The following is a 22606-nucleotide window of genomic DNA, read 5'->3' on the forward strand; positions in this document are numbered from 1 at the left end:
TATTTTTAAAAGTTCATTCACAGCAGGCTTTACCTCTCTGTCGAGGAGGTTGGACGTCGTGCACACTTCTCCAGTGTACCTGTTCATGATGAACATCGGTGAGCCCGCCGGCTCCTGAGACACAATCTTATAGGCAATTTTAGAATTCAGATGATTGTCTTCGTCTGCGTCTGTGGCACTTAACTTTACCACCAGGGTGTCTAGAAATGAAGACGGAGGCGAAGAAGGTTTGGGAGTCTGTTAGAATCAATTCTGCAAATCATCAGGCATAGGAAGAAAGAGTAGTCTGCCTTCTCCTGAATTCTCTTGTTCTAATTTTCCATGAGAATATAGTACCATGACTTTCCACTTCACTGCTGATTACAAAAATAATGGTGGTTTCCTTCTATAAAATCCTTTACCATTTATAAAGTACTTATACTCCTTAAAAGATGGCAAATTAGCAAAATATAGGAATCTTTTTAAAAAATCAATAATCTTTGATTTAAAATGTACTTATTGATTTATTTAAAGTGACAACAATAAACTCATTATGTTTACATAAGTCACATTTTTTTTAATAAAAAATGAACTATATCACAATGGAATTTAGTGACATGGTTGGCATTGTCTCACATTTCTGCAAATGTATTTTTAAAAAAAACTTTAAAAATTGTTTAATACCATTTTTAAAAATTACTTTCCATTTTCAAATACAAATTTGGCTTTTCTGATACTGAAATTGCCTGTATTGCAATCTACTAAAGCTTTTAACCAAGACAAATAGATGGTGTAACACAGTGAAGGCGTGTCACTCTGCTTACTTGCGTCGCTGTTTTCTTCAATGCTGGCTGTGTACACATTTTGTGTAAAGACTGGGGGGTTATCATTTATGTCCATAACTTTGACCCGAAGCTCAAGAGGCCTTTCTAAGTCTTCACCCCGTGAATTCAGAGCTCGGCAATAAATCTGTGGAAAGTTGGGGGAAAAAAAACCAAAACACTGTTTTCACCAAAGGAAGTTAAGCAAGAGCCTGAAAATATATTAGGTAGTGTGCAAAGCAACAATTTCCCCAGTAAATTCAGACTGTATTACAATCTAGTGATTTAAATTTTATCAAGATATTTTGATCACATACGTAATGTAACACATGAGAGAATCCTGAACTGTAAATTTATATTTCATACTCTTTTCATCTATTCAAGTCATTTATTTGATTTCAGTTTACTGTGTTTTATCAAAAGTAAGCATTAGTCTTGAGACGATATTTTTTGAAGAAAAAAAATATGCGTAATTCAGAGCACACTTACCAAGAAAAGTGGTGTTATCTCTCGGTCCACCACTGAAGTGATGTTAATTTCCCCCGTCCGAGGGTTAATGGTGAACACTCCATAGGGCGGTCGATCGATTCCTGCCCCAGAGATGCGGTATGTAATCTTCTGGTTCACTTCACAGTCTGATCGAATCTATGAAGAAAATGGCCAGAAGTGTGGTTTAATTTAGAGCAGGTCATAATCTGTGGAGTTAGTGGACTGAGAAGGGAATGGGCTTTGTAGTCAGGTGGGCTTTGAACCAAAACCTGGAGCTGAGAGGGTAACAGGCAGGAAGGCCAGGGGTCTCCAAATAGAGGAAATAGCCTGCAAGTGTCAGACATTTTTATCTCTCTTAAGCGGCAGGAGGAAACAAACTAGCAATATTTTTTCCTTCTCTATACAAATTTAAAGGGAGGTTTCTCTTAAAATACTGTGTTGCCATAATGACACCCGGTTTCGCCTGAAGTTAGCTATTCTCCAGCCTAGAGATAACCAATGCCTTTTTCTTATGAAAATGTTCGTCTTAAGCTATGCTAACGTACTATGCCTTTACCCCAAACTCTGTCTCCAAGTCGGTTCCGCCTCTTGGCCCAGAACCTACTTGACAAACCATTATGGATATTGTTCCCCTAATCTATGTAAATGAAACTATTTGTATGGTGGTCTGCCCTTCTTCAAGATTCAAGTTAATCATTTTATGGCCCAGGATAAACCATTTGGTGCCAAGATTATCCCAAAATGCATCTTATGGGTGAGGGGCCTGGTGCCATTCTGAATTTTAAGACATTCCTTTCTTTCATTAACAGACTGCTAGTGACTATATAACATCCAGCTAAAGACTAGCAGGGGGGTACTCTTTCTGCCCCCTTCTGATGCCTATGTTAGAAGCTTTCTCTATCTCCTTTATACTTCAATAAAACTTTATTACACAAAAGCTCTGAGCGATCAAGCCTCGTCTCTGGCCCCGGATTGAATTCTTCTCCTCCGGGGGCCAAGAATCCTGGTGTATTCGCGTGATTCAACAACAACCTTTCAGAGCCATGACTTATACCTGTGTAACTTTGGAAAATTTACTTAGCTTTGCCAAGCACCAGCCGATAATGAGATATTAATAATACCACCTATACCCTGCTGCTGCTGCTGCTGCTAAGTCGCTTCAGTCGTGTCCGATTCTGTGCGACCCCATAGACAGCAGCCCACCAGGCTCCCTCATCCCTGGGATTCTCCAGGCAAGAACACTGGAGTGGGTTGCCATTTCTTTCTCCAATGCAGGAAAGTGAAAGGTGAAAGTGAAGTCGCTCAGTCGTGTCCGACTCTGTGCAACCCCGTGGACCGCAGCCCACCAGGCTCCTCTGTCCATGGGATTTCCCAGGCAAGAGTACTGGAGTGGGGTGCCATTGCCTTCTCCGGCCTATACCCTAGGTTTGCTAATACCACCTATACCCTAGGTTTGCTATGGTGATTGTATGAGGTGGCATATAGTCACCTCACCCCACCTCACTTCACCCCAGTTCCTGGCATATGACACTTATGTGCTTGATGCTACTACATTTGTTATTATGAAAATATTCTTCAATTCTCTGGTTCTCTTTGCTACTGAAGAAAGAATTCGAGAGAAGAAAGCACCATCTTTACTGTTCTTTAAAAAGGTGTTTCACTGTCTAGACTTTAGTTAGAGATTTAATCAAAATTACCAATAAATTAGGAAAGCCGGAAGAGAAATACAGTGTTTAGTGGTATTGGCAATAATTTTATCATTTGAAACCTACTGTATCACCAATTTGCCAAACAGATTTTGTGACAAATATTTTGCCATATAGGTTTTGAGTAGTTTTGTATATGCTGTTCATAAATTTAAACAAAGATATTTCAATTTTGAAATCTCACCTGTATATTGAAGATGTGAACACTCAGTAAGATACTAAGATTTGTTGCCCAAATATCCACACTTAAACAATGACAGCTGAAAATACAACTTGGATTAGCTCCCCTTAATCCAAAGATCTTATTTATATAAATGAAAATCCAGGAAATCCCCCAAATGTGAATAAAAAGAGAAGAAAAGGAAATGGCAACCCACTCCAGTATTCTTGCCTGGGAAATCTCATGGACAGAGGAGCCTGGGTGACTACAGTCCATGCGGTCACAAAGAGCCGGACACGACTGAGCGACTGGCACACAATATGCCATACAAATGGGATAACAGAAAGCTATAACTGTGAGTTGAATGGAAACAGTAACAATTTAAAGCTTTCCAAAAATTTCTAAGAATTTGAAAACTTCTGACAGAAAATAATCTCTTTTCTTGAGGTGAGGTTACATCTTTAATATCAGTGGGATGCTTATTATATATGTAAAGCTTTCTATATACATTTAAGCTATGCATATATGTAATACTTTAAGGAGAGAATTCTGGTAGATCACTGTACTGTTGATTTCAGCATGAGGGCAGGGCCAAGATGTCCAGAAAGAGCTAGTGAGGCTGTTAATGCGGGTCCCCTCCTTCACGAATCAATTTATTATATATTCTTTTCTTCACTCTCCTTCCTTACTGATTGCCAGTGTTTAGAGTACTTTTTAAGACTCTTCTAATTTCTGAATGTAGGAATCTAGTGGAAATTTGTGACCCTGTCCTGACTCTCTTGGAAGGGATTAATCAATACTGTAAACTTTCCCAGGTGGTGCTGGCAGTAAAGAACCCGTCTGCCAATGCAGGAGACTCAAGAGATGTGGGTTCAATCCGTGGGTCAGGAAGATCCTCTGGAGAAGGAAATGGCAACCCACTCCAGTATTCTTGCCTGGGAAATCCCATGGACAGAGGAGCCTGGCAGGCTCCAGCACATAGGGTCACAGTGTCAGACACGACGGAAGCGACTTCACACAGGAATCCAATGGAAACTTTTTTCACTATCCTGACTCTCTTGGAGGGAATTAATCAATACTGTAAACCTTTGATTTTGTAATATAAGACTACTGCATACATCATGCATACCCTTCCTATTATGTAGACATGTGAGTACACAGAATGCAAACCAACAAATAAAGCTCAGTTGTGCAGGAGATCCAGATCTCCCCGCATCACTCAGGAACCCTCTGCTCTGTATTATCAGCTTCCAGAATGTGATATTCAAAACAATGTCTCAACAATGCAAACAAATTACTCCATATCACCCATCTTCCTAAGTCACTATGGTGTCCTGGAGGCTGCAAGTCCTCAACATGTCTGGGGCCTTTCCTGCCCTGCAGAAGCCTTTGTTATCAGCACAGCCTCCTCCTGTTTGTTTCATCACTTACTCTGGCAATCGGATTCCTCTTGGAGTTATCTTCTCCTTCTCGACAGGCTGCAGCAAACTTGATCCACTCCCGCTTCTGTCTTCTGACCGTTTGCCATTTTGCGGTGCCATTTTCCGCGTCCAATTCCTTCACCTTAAGCAAAAAACATTCCCATTTTGCACAGTGTTAGAGCAGTTTTACTCAGTAAGGACATTTATTCAACACTGTAAGGTGCACCCAGAGGAAGCAACAGTATTGAATTTGAGAAACAAAGAAAGTATTAACTATTTTACAACTCTGGATGGACATAGCCTGGTCACCTTGACTTAGCAACTTCCCTTGGAATTCTCTCTTTCTAACTATAGGATTCTAGTGAAACAAATTTTCTTAGCTGTGTATAGAGCGTATAGTATGTTCTAATGGGTAACAGGTGTGGCTTTTCTTTCCTCAACCTGTCCTCACCAGGTTAGGAGTCCTGCCCACCTCACCCTTCACTCTGCTGTGACCAGGTTTCCTGGTCTCCGGAGTGTAAAAACTGCAGTGTTCCATGTGAGTATATCCCCTGAGAAAAGAGCTTTGTGCTGGTGAGTATGCTCAGCTAAGAGTGGGAAGGGATTTTTTTTCTCCTCTCTTGATAAGGACACTGCCCTGGCTAAGCATCCAAATAGATTAGTGCAGGATTAGAGGGATATTTTAGCTGAGTTGATGGTACCTGCAGTAATCCCATGGATGTCTAGATGGCTTCTTAGAGTTGTCTGTTTGTATCTCTGCTTGCTATATGTTTTTCTCTTTGTAGTCTTATGTTGCTATTGTCGGAGGATATTTAAGAATTTTACAGTTAAAGAATTTTTGAGCCTCAAAAGGGAGGCTCAAAGGGAGGCTCAAAAGGGAGGGGACATATGTATAGTACCAACAGTTCATGTTGATGTATGGCAGAAACCAACACAATATCATAAAACAATTATCCTTCAATTAAAAATAAATAAAGAAGAAAAGAATTTAGAAATATTACTACCTGTATGTTTGTATACATGTGTACTTATGTGTGGAGATTTTTAGCAGTAACGCCTAATATATTTATAAAGATGTGGATAAGTGTGTTTGCTTTAATCAAAGCTTTATTTAATTCCCACTTTGGGGAAAGAATTCAATGAATGGAATTTATCCTTTCAAGAATCAAAGAATTTTTCATTTTCCCCCCATTTTGATGCAACTTCCACTTGATACAAATGTTCCCCTGTTTGCAACAGAGATTTGAAAACTAATTTTATTTTTTCAAAGGTTTGAGATCATCATAATGGAAGTTTAACTACTGAAATAAAGTCCTGCTGGAGATGGAGGACAGTAGCTTTATATCCTGAGTCCTGCTCTAAGAATCTGCACCAGATTCTCTGTTGTTTTATTTAGTTGTGATTACATATTTTTTACTTTTGTACCTTTTACTCATCAATTTACTGTCAGTTGTCCTCTTGCTGATGTAACTGTCGAAAAATCCTCTTCCCACTCTAATATGTAGTTTTGCTTCTTTTTCTTTGATTTAGGTTGGAAAATGTATAGATAATATAGTTTGATAAATAGGAATTACTACACTGAGCTGTCACAAACCATGGCTAAATGCATGGCTATTGGGGAATATAGGTTTTACGATTGCTATTTCAATGTGGAAGAAGTTCTTTCTTTTATCTTTTATCTCAACTATTATGGTTTCTGATTTTTGATATATGATGCATTACAAAATTCAGTTTTCTTTTGTTTTTAAATTGAAAAATAGTTTTGTTATACATTACCTCAACAACAAATTCACTGTTTACTTCCAGCACCACCTGTTACAGAAGGTAAAATATAAGCATAAATTTTCATAATTTAAAGGAAGCAGTACCAGAAAAGCATTGACAGTGTTTTTATTAACTCATTTGTTAAATACTATTTTGTTAATAATATGGAATAAACATGGGTGATGCAACATACGGGCTTCTGCCCTCTAAAGGCTTAACTTTTAGGGAAGACAAAATTTTAACTTAAAGCAAGGCAGGTTAGGATACATGCTTCAACATAGATAATGATGGGCTCAGTGAAAGGACAGAGTGGACCACTCAAGTTATCAAGGTGAATCCTGGGAAAGATTCATAGGAGAGGAGGCGATTGAAAGGGTCTGCAGGATGAACCTGCTTTGATAAGAGGAATTGATGGGGAAGAACACTTTCGCAAGAGGAAAACACAAGTACAGTTGTAAAGGCACTGTTTTAGAGGATGTTCTGGAAATGGTAAATAATATTCAGTCAGTTCAGTGCAGTAGCTCAGTCATGTCCGACTCTTTGCGACCCCATGAACTGCAGCATGCCAGGCCTCCCTGTCCATCACCAACTCCTGGAGTCTACCCAAACCCATGTCTATTGAGTCAGTGATGCCATCCGACCCTCATCCTCTATCGTCCCCTTCTCCTCCTGCCCTCAATCTTTCCCAGCATCAGGGTCTTTTCAAATGAGTCAGCTCTTCACATCAGGTGGCCAAAGTATTGGAGTTTCAGCTTCAACATCAGTCCTTCTAATGTACACCCAGGACTGATCTCCTTTAGGATGGACTGGTTGGATCTCCTTGCAGTCCAAGGGACTCGAGGAATTAGAGGAAATGATGAGGAGGGATGGGTGACAAGGCTTAGATGTGAGCTTGGAGCCAGATCATGAAGTTTTATACTCCAGACTCAAGAGTCTAGACTTTATTGGGTAAGAGATTGGGAGTGACCAGAACGTGATTTTTAAAGCATGTCATTGATACAAAGAGGAGATTACAAGGAGAAAGCACTTGAAGTTGACACCCTTAGATAGCAGTTGCTTAGGTAAGACATAGAAAATGAACATCAGTGCTAAGGTGGCACTGGGAAGGGGAGAGGATGGACGCTTGTGGGCTGTGGGGCAGGAGAGAGGAAGAGTCACGTGATTCTGGTGACGTGAGCGAGGCTTTCTTGGAGAATTGAGGTACTATTATAGAAACAAAATTCAGCAGATTATCACTGCAGGGAAATGGTGACCTAAGTTTGTTTTATTTGTTTGCAATGGGTTTCTGAAACTTGGAATAGATATAAAAGCTATATATGTGTATGTGCTCAGTCGCGTCCGACTCTTTGCAGCCCCATGGACTGTAGCCCACCAAATTCCTCTGTCCGTGGGATTCTCCAGGCAAAAGTACTGGAATGGGTAGCTGTTCCCTTCTCCAGGGAATCTTCCCAACCCCGGGATCAAACCCACATCTCTTGAATCTCCTGAATTGGCAGGCAGATTCTTTACCAAGTATGCCACCTGTACAAGTAGAATTTATCCAAACAGGAGTGCTGTTTAAAGTTGAAGGAAATGAGGCTATGACTTTAAACAGTTTAAGATAAAAGAAGTAGGCAGGGATTGGATTCTAATGGGAACTGCTTGTGCAGAGGTCAGAAGGAAGACGTCTGAAAACAGAGGGCACCCAGAGACTAATAGAAAAGAGAGGTCAAGGGATCAGGGCTGTGGGTGTATAGCAGATTCTGTTAGTGTGAGAAAGCTAAGAAGGGGTAGGGGTTATGGTCCTTGCGGTGGAGGGTTGGAGAGGATGTGTAGTTCAGAAAGGAAAAGAAGTTGGGTAAGTAGGTGAAGGAGAAGTAGCCAAAGAGCAGGCAGAGTGAGTGGACTGGAGTGACAAGTTAGACAAAGAGGGGATCTTTAGTGGTTTACATGCCATAACAAGGACAAGGAAAATGGGGATGGGGACATTGGGGATCTAAAGTAGTCAGGCTTTGCTAACTTTTCCCAGGGGCATAAATCAAATTACAGGAGTCAAGAAATAAGTTATTTAGACAAATGGAAATAACAATTATAGGTTACATTTTCAAGTTCAGAGATTTTTAAAGTGTGAGATGCAGTGGGGATTTAACTAGATCAAGGCATATTTTGGGACACCATGATAAAATATATAGTCTACAGGGAGAGGAAATGGGATTGTGGAGAAAGAGTGATAGGAAGAGAAAGGAAATGGAGGAGGAGAAGAGGGAAGAAATCAAAGAGTAGTTACGACTGTGATTGAGAAAATTTAGTTGTTCTGTAGTCACTCAGTTGTGTCCAGCTGTTTGAGACACCATGGACTGCAGCCTTCCAGGCTCCTCTGTTCATGGGATTTCCGAGGCAAGAATACTGGAGTGAGTTGCCATTCCCTTCTCCATAGGATCTTTCCAACCCAGGGATAGAACTCATGTCTGCTGCTCTGGCAGTTGGACTGTTTACCACTGAGCCACCAGGGAAGCCTTGATTGAGAGAATAGGAATGGCTGAATCAGAGCTGTGGGTGAAAGAGACCAGATACGAGGAAGACTGTTTCTTCTTTTGAAACAGAAGATCAAAAGAATACAATGAAGAGAGAAAATCATTTGGAGATGTAATTGGAGGAAAATTACACACATACCTACTCCATAGTTCTGAACAGTTGGAGTGAGCAGGCGTGGGGAGGGCTCCATGAGACTGTCAGAGACCTCTGGAATCTGCCAGAGGGGAGGTGACAGGAAGCCAGCCCAACAGCCCAAGTCAGAGAGGAGCCGTCGGCCCACCTAGCATTCTTGAAATGATCATTCCCTCATTGTGCATTTGTTCTGTGCCTTTTCTAGCAGTACTTGACAGTCTGGGAGTGGGTGGACAAAGAATACAAGGGCTGTCCTGGCTTTGGGGATTGTTGTCAAGAACAGAGCAGAGATGCAGGGAGGGGATCAGACACGACTATGAACTCCAGAGAGTCAGGGAACTGAGACCAGAGAGCCTGGGACTGGTGGAGTGGGGCAGAGTAGATTTTGCAGGTGTGAAATGGGGGTGTAAGAGGCAGTGTAGGGTGGGGATTTGGAATGACAGCTGAGTCCAGAGAGAGTAAAATATTGATGAGAAATTTGGCAGTAGGGCCCAGTATTTCCTTTTAACTTACTTTCTCACTCATGTGTACTTTTATTAGACATAGTAAAGTATCTAGACCTGGGAAGAAAGTTTATTATTGAACAGAAGATGGTTTTAATTGGTTGCATAAGATGTCTTATTTCATAATTAGTATTGCCTTTTGGGGACTTCCCTGGTGGTCCAGTGGTTAAGAATCCACCTTCCATTGCAAAGGATGCAGGTTCGATCCCTGGTCAGGGAACTAAGATCCCACATGCTGCGGGGCAACTAAGCCACTGAGCCACAACGAAGATCCAAAGTATCGCAATTCAGACCCAACATAGCCAAATAAATAAATGAATAAATAGTTTTTTTTTTTTTTTTAAATATTGCCTTTTGGGAGTTAGGCATTCTTTTTGTTAGAAAGATAGGTGATTCTGGAAGGTCTAAGAAAGTAAAAAAAAAATCACACAGTATCCCACTACTTGGAAATCGCCATGGTTAATATTTGGAGAAATTCTTTCAAGATTTTTTTTTTAACACATATACAAGTTGTAATTTTTTTTAAACAAAAAGAAATCATATTATAACATGCCATTTAATAATTTGTTTTTTGCATTGATTATTGGGGTAAAATTCCATGTCAGTGAATACACAGAGACATAGTATATTTTGAAGGTTGCCTTATGTATCACTTTAATAGATGTCTTCCATTCAGGGCATCAGGATACTAAGATAACAGAGAACTGATAGATTCTGTGATTTAGATTCCCTCTTGTCTCTCTTCTCTCCTCTGCTTCTCCTCCTTCTTTCTCTCTCCTTTGATATTCTCTTCCACCTATTCCTCTCGTCCTACCTGATGTTGTCTTAGGTTTGACTGAGAATCATACTAGCCTCAGTAGCCTGCTTCCTCTCTGAGCTATAATCAACCCAGTAACCTAATTTTAACTGGACGGTAGTGAGAGTGCGTCCTAGCGGGGTTCTGCTCATAACTCAGTCAGTGATGTGGCAGTAATTTCCCACTGTATTCAGCCCTAAAACCCGAAGTTTCTGCCTACTTAAAAGTCTGCCAGGTTAATATTGGATGTGTGTGGTATGAAAACACCCGCTGGAGGATGGACCCAAATTACTGACTCTTTTTGTTAAATTAATTAAGCAGGAGGCTATTAAACTGGGGTGGCTCTGATGCTCTGGTATTGAGGCAAGTGAACCAAAGTCTAAGCCTGTTAATGCCCCCAAGGATAGCTGTGCACAGATAGTCCACTAGGGTTTAGGTTGTGCTTGTGTGTGTGCTCAGTTGCTTCAGTCGTGTCCAACTCTTTGCAACTCCATGGAGTGTAGCCCCCAGGCTCCTTTGCCCATGGGATTCTCCAGGCAAGACTACTGGAGTGGGTTGCCACGCCCTCCACCAGGGGATCTTCCCAGGGATCGAACCTGTGCCTCTTGCATCTCCTGCATTGCAGGTCTTTACTCACTGAGCCACCAGGGAAATCCCCAGCTTTAGACTGCAGCACCAATAATTTCCTAACTTTGCTTTTGCTTTTTCTCTACAAAAGCTTTCCCCCAGCCTCTGTGGGCAGAGTGTTTCTAACTGCTTACAGTTTGGTTATACCTGATTCCAATCAGTTTTTGTTCAAATAAATTCTAAAATTTTAATATGTTTTAGTTTATCTTTTAACAATTCATTTACTCAATGCCTAAAACTTCTCTTGAATCACCTGATATTATTTTGCCAAATTGCCCTGGTTTTGCTTAAACCTTGCTGTCACATAATTATTCTTCTGACTGGGAGAATATTGATGTTTGTGTTGAACTATTCCTAATACTGTCTTATAGAAATCTTCAGATATTTTTGCTTATGTGGCCCTAATTCTTCAAAATTTTCTGAAAAATTTAACCTAATTTTTTGTTTTAATTTATTAAATAAATAATTAATTAGATAATTAATTAACTTAATTAACTTAACTAAAAGAATCAGTGCTTTGGATCCATCCTCCAGCAGGTATTTTCGTACCACACACATCCAATATTAACCTTGCAGACTTTTAAGTAGGCAGAAACTAAGGTGGATACAGTAGAAGACAACCTAAGACATCTAAAAAATTTCATCAAGAGTTTAAATAGCTGCAAAGGATGGAATTTAAGAGTATTGTAAATGTTGATATTTTGAAATAAAACTGTTACACTACTTTTTAAATGTAGCCAGTAGAATCCAAAAGCTGCAGTTATTTGATGCCAAAGAACCCATCAACAAAATGAAAAGACGAGTACTAAATGGGAGAAAACATTTGTAAATGATATGACCGATGAGTCAATATCCAAAGTATGTAAATAGCTCATACAAGGCAACATCAAAACCAAAACCCAATTGAAAAATGCAGAAGACCTGAATAGACACTTATCCAAAGGACATGCATATGGCCAAGAGGTACTTGAAAAGATGTGCAGTATCATTAATCATGATGAAATGAGAAATGCAAATTAAAACCATAATGAGATATCAAGTAACACCTGTCAGAATGACTATCATCAAAAAGACCACAAATAACAAATGTTGGTGAGGATATGGAGGAAAGGGGACCTTAGTACAGTATTGATAGAAGTGTAAATTGGTTCAGCCACAGTGGAACATAATGTGGAATTTTCTCAGAAACCCAAAAATAGAACTATCATATGACCCAGAAATGCCACTCCCAGTCTCTGTGCCCTAGTTGATGAGTTTCCTGTCTTCCTTTTTTTTCTCTGGAGGTCCTTACAATAAATGGTATTAACTTTAGTAACCTGAATAGGACCTTTTCTAACAATTCAAAAGTGCCAAGGAAACTAAAATGTATGTGCCTATGTTAATCTCCAAGAATATGATGAAGACTCAGATGGGGTAAAGAACTCACAGGTTAAGAGAGGGAGGAAAACAGACGAGAAAAGATACTGGAATATCATACACATTGTAAAAGAAGGTTACAACATTGGCTCATTTCAGGAAAGGGGTCCATTTTGGAACTGTAGATTGAGTTTGGGCCATGTGATATTGGGTTCAAATTCCACTGTACCCCTTATGGTACATTTATGAATCATTTATGCCCCCCAATTTTATTTGTAAAATGAGGATATCTGTATTTATCTTTCAGGGTTTTTGTTATGTGTGTGAAATAACTTTGTTACCTGTAAGATGTTTTGCTAGTGGAAGGTGGTGAAATGGGATGGCAGTGACAGAGCAAATACCAGAGACCAACCCCTTGGTTGTCTCAATTTTTAACCCTCAAACTCACTTTGAAACTCACAGCCCCATTGAAGTTGCCTGTTGCGTATAGGTGGGAAATACGGTAAAGTGACTTGGTAAGAAAGATATATTAGAAACCAAACCCAGGCATTCATTCACACATTTTTATAGACAAAATATTATGTGATAGGCACTAGCTTTTGTGTACAAGTTCCAACCTTTTATGATGTGTACATTCCAGGGAGAATAATAGGATATATAATATTCTCTAGCCGTCTAATTTTTGGCAAATTGCTGGAGTTTTTTCTGGGTCTGGTTTTCTTTTAAAATACTTTCTAGTAGAGGGAATATGATGATTTTATATATGATATGGAGAAGCTAAGTCATTACATGTGCTGATTGCAGTGTTGAAATACATATTACTCTGTTTCATAGTGTATTTCAAGTAGTAGCCACAGAACAAGGCTATTTTTCACCTGCATAAATTATCTTTTTGAAGTCAGTTTTCGAAGTCATTTGCACACCTAGGACCAATTTATTAATAAGCAGTTCTCCCCTGAATAAGACTTGTAAAAATAATTGAGGAAAGCAATTGCTGTTCTCAGCGGGAGATGCCAAGTTCAAGCCTAATTATACCACTTTTGTTTGTAATTGAAGGTATATTAAGTAGTGGCATTTTCGTTTGGAAGCCATATAATTTTCTGTGTAGAAAGGCAGGCCAAACGTTTCTCAGGCAGGTAATATCTTAAGGTTTTACTCCAGTCCCTCCTCTGACAACCCTGTCATCAGAGCTGCTCTCTGTGAGTGAAGAATTCCAACCTCTATCCCAAGTGGGAAGGAAAAGGAAACATCACTGCAGCTCAAACAGCCCGTTTATTGCTTTACAAGGATTCTTCCCTGGATGCTTAAATATAGAGAAGAGTCATAAGAACTGTATACTCAGGATCCAGAAGTTCTCTAAAAAAGAGAAATATCTTTGAAAGAGGGAGAGCATCATAGAGTCTCAAGAGCCATGAAATATTTTGAGAGCAGGACTTTTATGCTACAACTGTACAGGGAGATATTATTTAGAAGGCTGTTAAAATTGCAGGTCATGCTGGGGTAATAGACATATATATTGTTGTTTAGTCACTCAGTCACATCCGACTCTTTGCGACCCTGTGCACTGTAGTCTGCTAGGCTCCTCTGTTCATGGGATTTCCCAGGCAAGAATGCTGGAGTGGGTAACCATTCCCTTCTACAGGGAATCTTCCCAACCCAGGGGTAGAACCTGCGTTTCCTGCATTGCAGGCGGATTCTTTACCACTGAACCACCCGGGGAGCCCTGATACATCATAGAATGGAACATTTATTTTTTTAGTTCATCATGAAGTCTGTAGGTATTTGAAGGCAAAAATATATTTTTTCCCATGGGGGGGGTTAAAATGTATAATTTCTTAGCCATTTATATTAACAAAAAATAATAAAGAGGTTTACTTCTATGTAATCTTTGGTGTGATGAAGACTTTTTTAATGCTCTATAACAAGCAGCACTGATACCAGTCATTTAAGGCCGTCTAGGGTATTCTGTTTAATACAAGTAAAAAACCAAATCAGATAAGGGTATTTTTTCCCTTCTAGCCTATACTTCTATAAAATTTCCTGTCAATTATATAAATAAAAACAACATTCTGTTCCACATATCAGAATACCATTGTTTTAAGTGAGAGATTGATAAGTTAGTTCTAAATATGTTTTAAAATCTTGATGCTTGTTTTCAGCTTACAGTGAGATAGTATCTATATGCTTTGCCACCAACCTTATTTACTTTCCAAGAACCAGAATATTTTATTGTAATGTTTACATCTTATATATAGCACAAATGATCACCATATGTATATGAAAATTCTTATCTGATAAAAGCTATGTGGCTGTTTTTAATGATTTTATCAACTTGATAAAATATATCCTCTCACAGCTAATAACTGCCCTGCCTTAAGGTGATTCCTTCCTAATAAAACCTATAGTAGTAGTAGTGTTACTCGCTCAGTTGTGTCTGACTCTCTGTGACCCCAGGGACTGTAACCCACCAGGCTCCTCTGTCCATGGGATTCTCCAGGCAAGAATACTGGAGTGGGTTGCCATTCCCTTGTCCAGAGGGTCTTCCTGACCCAGGGATTGAACCCAGGCCTCCTGCATTGCAGGCAGATTCTTTACTATCTGAGCTACAGAGAAGTCCAATAAAACATATAATTAAAAAAAAACAACACTTATGTAATTTATAGCATGACACAGCTTTAGATTCTACAACCAAAGTTATGAAAATAATATTCAGGAGCCAGTTACAATTTGCAGAGTTTCTGCACTGGAAAAAACTTGGTGACATCATGTCTAACTGTGTGTCCAGATGTGGGGCACAGTGAGGCCTTGCAAGGCTGGGTGCCTTAGCCAAAGGCACGCAGCCCCTTTGAGGGGAAGCTGTGACTCAACCCTGGGGCTTCGGAGTCTCAGTTCAGTGTTGACTGCACCTTCCCACCCTGGTTTGTTTTATAGAAGTACATGATGAGCAGCATCCTTAGAAAGAAAATGCCAAAGGACTCCTGTGGTATAATGAAACACCCTCTTGTAGTGTAGAGTTTGGGGGTACCTTTTATAGGTTAAGTCAGTCAAAATCTTGCTTAAAGTACTTCTTGTGGTTGAGAGATAGATGACACAGAGGACCGTCTCTGAGAGGCTGCCACACCCTCGTTAGTGTAAGCTGCAGTGATGCTCCAGAGAGCCTTTGATTTAGTTCATGAAAAAAGGTCAGAGTTCAGGTTCAGGAAATGAAAGATAATTTCTTGTTGTTTAGTCACTAAGTCATGTCCGGCTCTTTGTGACCCCATGGACTGTAACCCGCCAGGCTCCTCTGTCCATGGGATTTTCCAGGCAAGAATACTGGAATGGGGTACCATTTCCTCCTCCAAGGAATCTTCCTGGCCCAGGGATCAAACCCAAGTCTCTTGCATTGCAAGTGTATTCTTTACCACTGGGGCTTCCCTGGTGGTTCAGATGGTAAAGAATCTGAACACAATTCATGGGGTTACAAAGAGTAGGAAATGAATGAGCAACTAACACTTTCATTTTACTTACCACTGAGCCACTGGGAAGCCCAAAAGACAAGTAGGCATGCCTGTTTCCCACAGCATCTGTAGTACTGTATTGATTGTCTTTAAACATTTCTTGCATTTATTCCACTGTTGAAACATGCTAGAAGTTTCTACTTCCCAATTCCAAAAATTACTAATTGATAACGTTAAGGGATCTATTAGAAATGCAAGTCTTTAAGTCTATCACCATTATTAAAAAATGTAAAACACAAATACTTTAGTGGAGAGTAGGGAGAAATTTGGGTGTCCCCGGTGGCTCAACAGTAAAGAATCCACCTGTAGTGCAGGAGCCACAGAAGATGCGAGTTTGATTCCTGGGTCAGGAAGATCCCCTGGAGGAGGGCATGGAAACCCACTCCAGTGTTCTTGCCTGCAGAATCCCATGGACAGAGGAGTGTGGTGGGCTACTGTCCATAGGGTTGCAAAGAGTCGGACATAACTGAAGTGACTTAGCACACAGGCATGCCAGGAGAAATTTAGTATCAAAAACTCCAAAATTTCTAAGGAAAATAAATCAATACTACCAAAAAGAGATCCTGAGAATCTGGAATATAATATTCTTTCAAGATCAAGAGAAGAAAAATGAACTCTTAATAATTAATATCATTGTCATAAAATAACATTGATAATATTATTTAATTATAATAATATTGTCATAAAACATGCTGTGCATAGAGGAATAGGAGGCAAATTTTAGTGCTCAAAAGTCACCTTTAAAACCTTGATAACATGCAATCAGCTTTTCTTACAGAAACAGAAGGTTTTTCTGAGTCAAAATATGCAGATAACCCACAGAAGTGTAACAAGAGGTCATACTGATGATTCTTGATTTCTGTTAAAGATAAAGTCAGAAGGTTCCCTCTTCCTTTAGTGGAATAAATGAACAGTGATCATTACAGCAGGGCATTGCAATTCTATTTGGAGTTTTTCAGTTTACACGTATTTTTCAAAAATTGTCATTTCGTACTCTGTCTTCCAAGCTCAGAGAATGGAATGTTCTACTGCTGTTCCCTTCCAAGCTTGGAGTGTGTGCCCTTTGGCAGCGTCAGGCTCCTGCACCACTTTTGAAGTTCATAGAAACATGAACTGCAGAAGCACAGTGCCTGCCAGACCAACGGTACACGATTCCTTATCTTCCCCGCATGGCTGCCTTCTGCCCTTTTGAGCTGACATTCACATGAGTCTCATATAACACCACTGCCTGAGAATAGGGTGGAAGTCATGTACCAAGCTTACGTTGCAGCACCACTGCTGACAGTCCTGGGAGACTGAGGTGCAGCCAACTATAGGTATTTGGCTTTATTTGCTTGGGAAAAAAACCTCTACAATTTCCAACAATTCTCTTCTATCTTTCCACTTATTTTTTAACTGTTTTGACCGAATTGCTCTGTCACTTGACCATTAATAGATTTAAGTCTAGTCTAATCTAACTTATCTTACTTTATTCTCAAATAGACTTTTCTAGTTGAATTGACAGTTGTTTGGTGAATTAACTAACCTGATCTTTGTTTCTCTAAGGATCTGGCATTAAGAGCTGCCTAATCTCTTTCAAATGGGCCTCCCTAGTGGTTCAGTGATAAAGAATACACCTGCCAATGCAGGAGATTTGGGTTCGATCCCTGGGTTGGGAAGATCCCCTGGAGAAGGAAATGGCAACAAACTGCAGTATGCTTGCCTGGGAAATCCCATGGACAGAGGAGCCTGGTGGGCTACAATCCATAGGGTTGCAGAAGAGTCAGACATGACTTAGCGACTAAACAACAACAGCAACAATCTCTTTGAAGGCTAGAGTACTTGCTATGCATTATTAGGATTGGAGGAAAGTAATATAATATCCAAAATGCCATGTTTACATTGAAGAAATAGATCATGTAATTGTTCCCTTCCTGGACTGTAGGAATGCCTTAATAATTCCAGAAAGGGTTTCTCTTCATGGCATTCATTTTTCTTTAGTCACTTCTGAGGAAAAAATTCCTATGACTTAAATATTTTATAAGTAACTGTAGGGCAATCCTGACATAGTTAACATTCCTCTACATTGAAAGAAACTCGCAGGGAAATAACTGTTTAAAAGAAATGGGGTTGATCGACTTTACTTCCCTAGAACCCATTTGCATTGAGAATTTTGACAGCAATCGATCTGATTTAAGTCTAAGTAAAAGAAAATAGAAAAATAATTGCATTTCTGATTATAAATTATATAAATATTCCAGCAGTTTATCTGAATTAGAGTCTGTCTCTGATGTCATTTAGGTCTAATTCAACCAGATTCTCATCCTGCTTCTCTATGACATTTGTCCAGCACGGAGAGTCCTTTGAAGTCCCAGAGGCTGGACTCATAGAACTCCCTTGGCAGGAAAAGGTTTAAAAATGGAGCAAATCCCAGGTAGAAAGTCCAACAGCTGACACAGGAGGCAAGGCCGAGGGTCTGCACTTCTTTTCCAGGCCTTTAGATTCTACTTACCATTAAAATGATCAAAAGGCAAAAGTTCCTGAAAAGGAGCCAGTCCATTCCTCTGGGTCTCTCTTGCACGGGCCGTGAGATTTGATTTGAGTCTGGTCCTCGTCCTGAATTCGGCTCTGGAAAATGTGCTTTGAAATGCCCTTCGAGGAGGGCCTGGTGATGACTCTGCTGCTCTCTGGGCCAAGGGATGAAGATATTCTATAATGACTCTATTTCCCCACCCCGAACTCCTGGGCTGGCCTGAAGGACTGGCATTGCCTGGGTTCTGGGTAACAGCAGAGACACACCTTGATTCTTATTGCAATGAAACCCTTTGTTGGGCACCAAAGAAAAATCCTACAGAGTGCGGACAAGATTTACAGGGAAGATACCCAATGAATAATAAATTACTCACAACATGAAAAATAATTAAAATGCTAGGGCCTGTCATCATGGTGAATGAAATTAGTAGGCTTCTTCTTACTGCCAACATTGTAAAAGCAAAATTACATATAGTCACACACACACATATACACACGCACATGTTCACTACAGAGCCAACTTCAAGGACTGACACTCTGAGCACAGGACATTGTGAAAAGGTACCAGGCCTAAGTAGGGAGACAGACAGAATAATGGAATTCTCATGTCTTAATTCTAGTGATTCTTCCCTCACTCCTAAAGAAGTCCTGTTGTTGAGTTGCATTCTTCAATTTTAAATATCTTCTAAAAATAAAGACAAAGAAACTCTTGAGTTCACTAGAATATTTGTTTGCACATTTTAGCATCTTCTTAGTATACAGTCAAACCAGTGTGGTATAACATTAATTAAAGTGTTCTAAGGTAACCACAGTAGAGAGTGTGTTTATTCCTCATGGCATTTCTGCTGATAAAAAAAGTGTATAACGTGGCTGAGGAACGCCTGTTAAGTCCTCATAAAGATGTATCGGGAAGAAGCCGAAATTGGAAATCTAAGAATTGAAGGGGAAAAGAGCAGAGCGACATCTGGTTATTTCTGAAAATCATTTTCTCTTTTTCATTTCTTTCTTCTCCTTTGTTTGTCTGGGTTTAGAATAGGTATAGTTTTCTCATGAAAAAATTGCTGGCTGGCATCAACTTTCACAAACATAAAAAGAAAATGTTAAATGTTCTCTAATTGCTAGTAGGTGTTGTTGGAGAATTTTAAAGGCAGACTGTGTCTTGTCTTCAGAAACAATGCAGAAACAATCCCCACTCATGGAATGTATTCCAAATAACACTTAGTCCATTGAAAAACTTAGTTTAGCATTTTTGGAAGCACAGGATAGAATCTAGGCAGTTGGAGGGCTGGCATAGTATTCTAAAGTGAAGAGAAATGAGTGATATGTTAAAGGTATTTGTGGGACAGAGAGCAGGAAATTATACTTAAGCAACGTTAAAAAATGAATTGTTACAAAGAGACAGTATTTGGATGTATCTGCCTAAGCTAACCTATGTATCTGGGTGTGTGTTAGTCGCTTGGTCATACCTGACTCTTTGCGACCCCATGAACTGCAGCCCTCCAGGCTCCTCTGTCCATGGGATTCTCCAGGCAAGAATACTGGAGTGGGCTGCCATGCCCTTATCCAGGGGATCTTCCTGACCCAGGGATCAAACTCAGGTCTGCTGCACTGCGGCAGATTCTTTACTATCTGAGCCACCAGGGAAGCCCCTAAACAGGGGACATTGTGGCTGCATAGGCTGGAAAATGAACCCAGATCTCCTGTGTGACAGGTGAGAATTCTACCACTGAACAACCTATATCTGCCTAATTCAAGAATATATAAGATGACCTGATAAAGCAGGCGTGTGGATTGTGTTTTAAAATACATCTTTGAGTGGCTCTTCAGAATGTATAAGACTAATGCACATACCTTCATGGGGTGGATATTAACCAACTATTTAATTGTATGCTAGATTAGTCTTTAAACCAAGAATTATGGAAACCTGGGGGCAGGAGGAGAAGGGGATGACAGAGGATGAGATGGCTGGATGGCATCACCAACTCAATGGACATGAGTTTGAGTGAACTCCGAGAGTTGGTGATGGACAGGGAGGCCTGGCGTGCTGCGATTCATGGGGTCGCAAAGAGTCGGACACGACTGAGTGACTGAACTGATGCTTGAGTAAATAAGCATTCAAAGCATTCTCTTGTAACGTTTTTATATCCAACTGAGCTTTCATCCTTCTTCATTTGCATAAATTTTTGTCCAGAGGTTTGAAATGTGACAATTGTACCTACCATAGAAAAATTTTCTTTTATAGCTACGTCAGAACAGTATTAAATTACTTTTTACTCTTTGAGATATATCCTCTCTCAATGGTGCCAGTGAGCTTGGGGCTTTTGGAATGCACAGCATTTTCCCCTTTGTTTTTTTGAATATCAAAGGTACAGACGGTGCTGCTGCTTGAGATTATTTCTAAGAGAAAGGGTGGTGAGAGATGATTCTCTCCAATCCAGCTTCCCAGAGACCTTTTCATTGGCTATAATTACACTATGACCTTGTTTTTATTTTTGTACGAAGGATTTGACTTAGCTTGGAATAAAGAAGGACAATGAGAATTTGCACTGTATCAGTGAGTGGGGTTATTCCTCAGCTAACTGTGGCATTATTTCCATCCCTAGAAACATAGCACCAACAGGTCTGGTTTGTGTCTTGTGGAAATGTAATGTGCAATATTGCTTGAATTTGAATTGTAAAAACACAGGAGAAGAAAAGAGTCTCAAATAAATGGAATTCCAGGCTTAAAAAATATATGACTGACACCTTCTTTCTGTGTGCCACCAGTTTATCATGGCCCATATACTAATTCTTTTTTGGTGTCCGCATCAAAAGGAGAATATGAGAGGATGGTAGAGAGTTATGGGAGCTTCACTGCTTCAGTACCGTGCTCTGGACCAAGAGGCAGGAATAAACGTGGGAGATCTTGGATTGTAGTGGGAGTCACTACAGAACAGTAGCGAATGGGAGAAGCCAGCAGGGATTTATGGTTCTGAATGTTGGGTCAGTCTGAGTTTAAGAAGGAACTAAAGGATCAGGGAGAAGTCAGTGGCTATCATGATGGTTCTATTTCTATAACAACTTCCAAGCAGGCTCTGAGGTAAGGTCTAATGGTGTATTATACTAAGATCATCATACGAAAACTGACCATTGTTTAGCCAGTTAAAGGAATTTATTTTGTTTTATTTTAGTTAATTGAATCATAATAATTTAATTTGCCTAAGCAAAGTAATGAAACAAGTTTAGATCCCTATGAGTTGTTGTTTTTCACAAGGAGAAAATTATACTTTTCCCTTGGAGAAAGGTATGGAGATATTTTACAAGGATTTCCTTCTTTTGTTTATACCACTGTTGATTGATTCCTTCTGAAATACAGAATTTCTATCTGAATTGCTATTCACAGGGTGAATTTCAAAGAAAAGAAACAATAAGCAATAGAAATAAGGACTGCATTGTGGCTCAGACAGTAACCAATCTGCCTGCAATGCAGGAGACATGGGTGCGATCCCTGGGTTGGGAAGATCCCTGGAGAAGAGAAAGCTACACGCTCCAGTGCTTTTCCTGGGAAACCCCATGGACAGAGGATCTGGTGGGCTACAGTCCATGGGATTGCAAAGAGCTGGACGACTGAGTGACTAACACTTTCAAGCCACTTTTCAGTTATGGTAGATCCGTGAAGGCAAAATAGAAAAGAGTTGATGGCTGAATGTTACCTTTCTTTTTAAATGAGAGGTTTATTGAGGTATAATTCACATACTGAAAAATTTAGTCATTTAATGTGTATAAGTGAATACATTTTTTGGTATATTTACCAATGTGTGCAACTTTGACCATAGTCAGTTTTTTTTTTAATGTAAATTTACTTTTAATTGGAGGTTAATTTCTTAAAATATTGTGTTGGTTTCTGCCATATATCAACATGAATCAGCCTTTCTATGTTGTAGAGTTGACCAAACTATTAAGTTTACCACCTAACTCTGTAAATGGAAATTTTCAAGTTAAGCGTGCCCTATTATTTATGTTTGAAATCAAACCAGTAGTATTTCATTTCCTCACATGAAAGTGTACATTGAATTTCAGGGGTGCTTTTGATATTTAATTACTGTTCTTGTGCTTCTATAATATTGTCTCTTCCTGCTTCCAAAGTCATAGTATATTTTCAATCCAAACGTCATACCCTCCTAACACATAGAGAGCACTTTAATATGATTTTTAAAAAGAATGCTACAGAGGACAGCTAATTCAGTACATTCCAGTACAAATTCTTTTTGGGGAAAAAAAGACATCTCTACTGGCAAAGATACTATGAAAATGATGTTAGGGCAAAGTTTTACATAAAATTATATTT

At 39.6% G+C, this 22606-nt stretch overlaps 1 protein-coding gene across 1 annotated transcript in view; it reads right to left on the reverse strand.

The window, feature by feature from the left end:
- DSG4 (desmoglein 4) overlaps nucleotides 1–9511 on the reverse strand; it is a 31795-nt gene extending 22284 nt beyond the window's left edge. Inside the window, exons 1-6 of the mRNA XM_027525958.1 lie at nucleotides 9500–9511; nucleotides 6353–6388; nucleotides 4587–4718; nucleotides 1290–1445; nucleotides 804–948; nucleotides 34–200 (exon numbers count right to left, since the gene is read on the reverse strand). Coding sequence (XP_027381759.1) covers nucleotides 34–200; nucleotides 804–948; nucleotides 1290–1445; nucleotides 4587–4718; nucleotides 6353–6388; nucleotides 9500–9511 — 648 coding nt within the window. The remainder of the gene's footprint in view (nucleotides 1–33; nucleotides 201–803; nucleotides 949–1289; nucleotides 1446–4586; nucleotides 4719–6352; nucleotides 6389–9499) is intronic.
- Between the last annotated feature and the right edge of the window lie 13095 nt (nucleotides 9512–22606).

The sequence above is a fragment of the Bos indicus x Bos taurus genome, chromosome 24 (assembly GCF_003369695.1).
Source record: "Bos indicus x Bos taurus breed Angus x Brahman F1 hybrid chromosome 24, Bos_hybrid_MaternalHap_v2.0, whole genome shotgun sequence".
Classification (NCBI taxonomy): domain Eukaryota; kingdom Metazoa; phylum Chordata; class Mammalia; order Artiodactyla; family Bovidae; genus Bos; species Bos indicus x Bos taurus.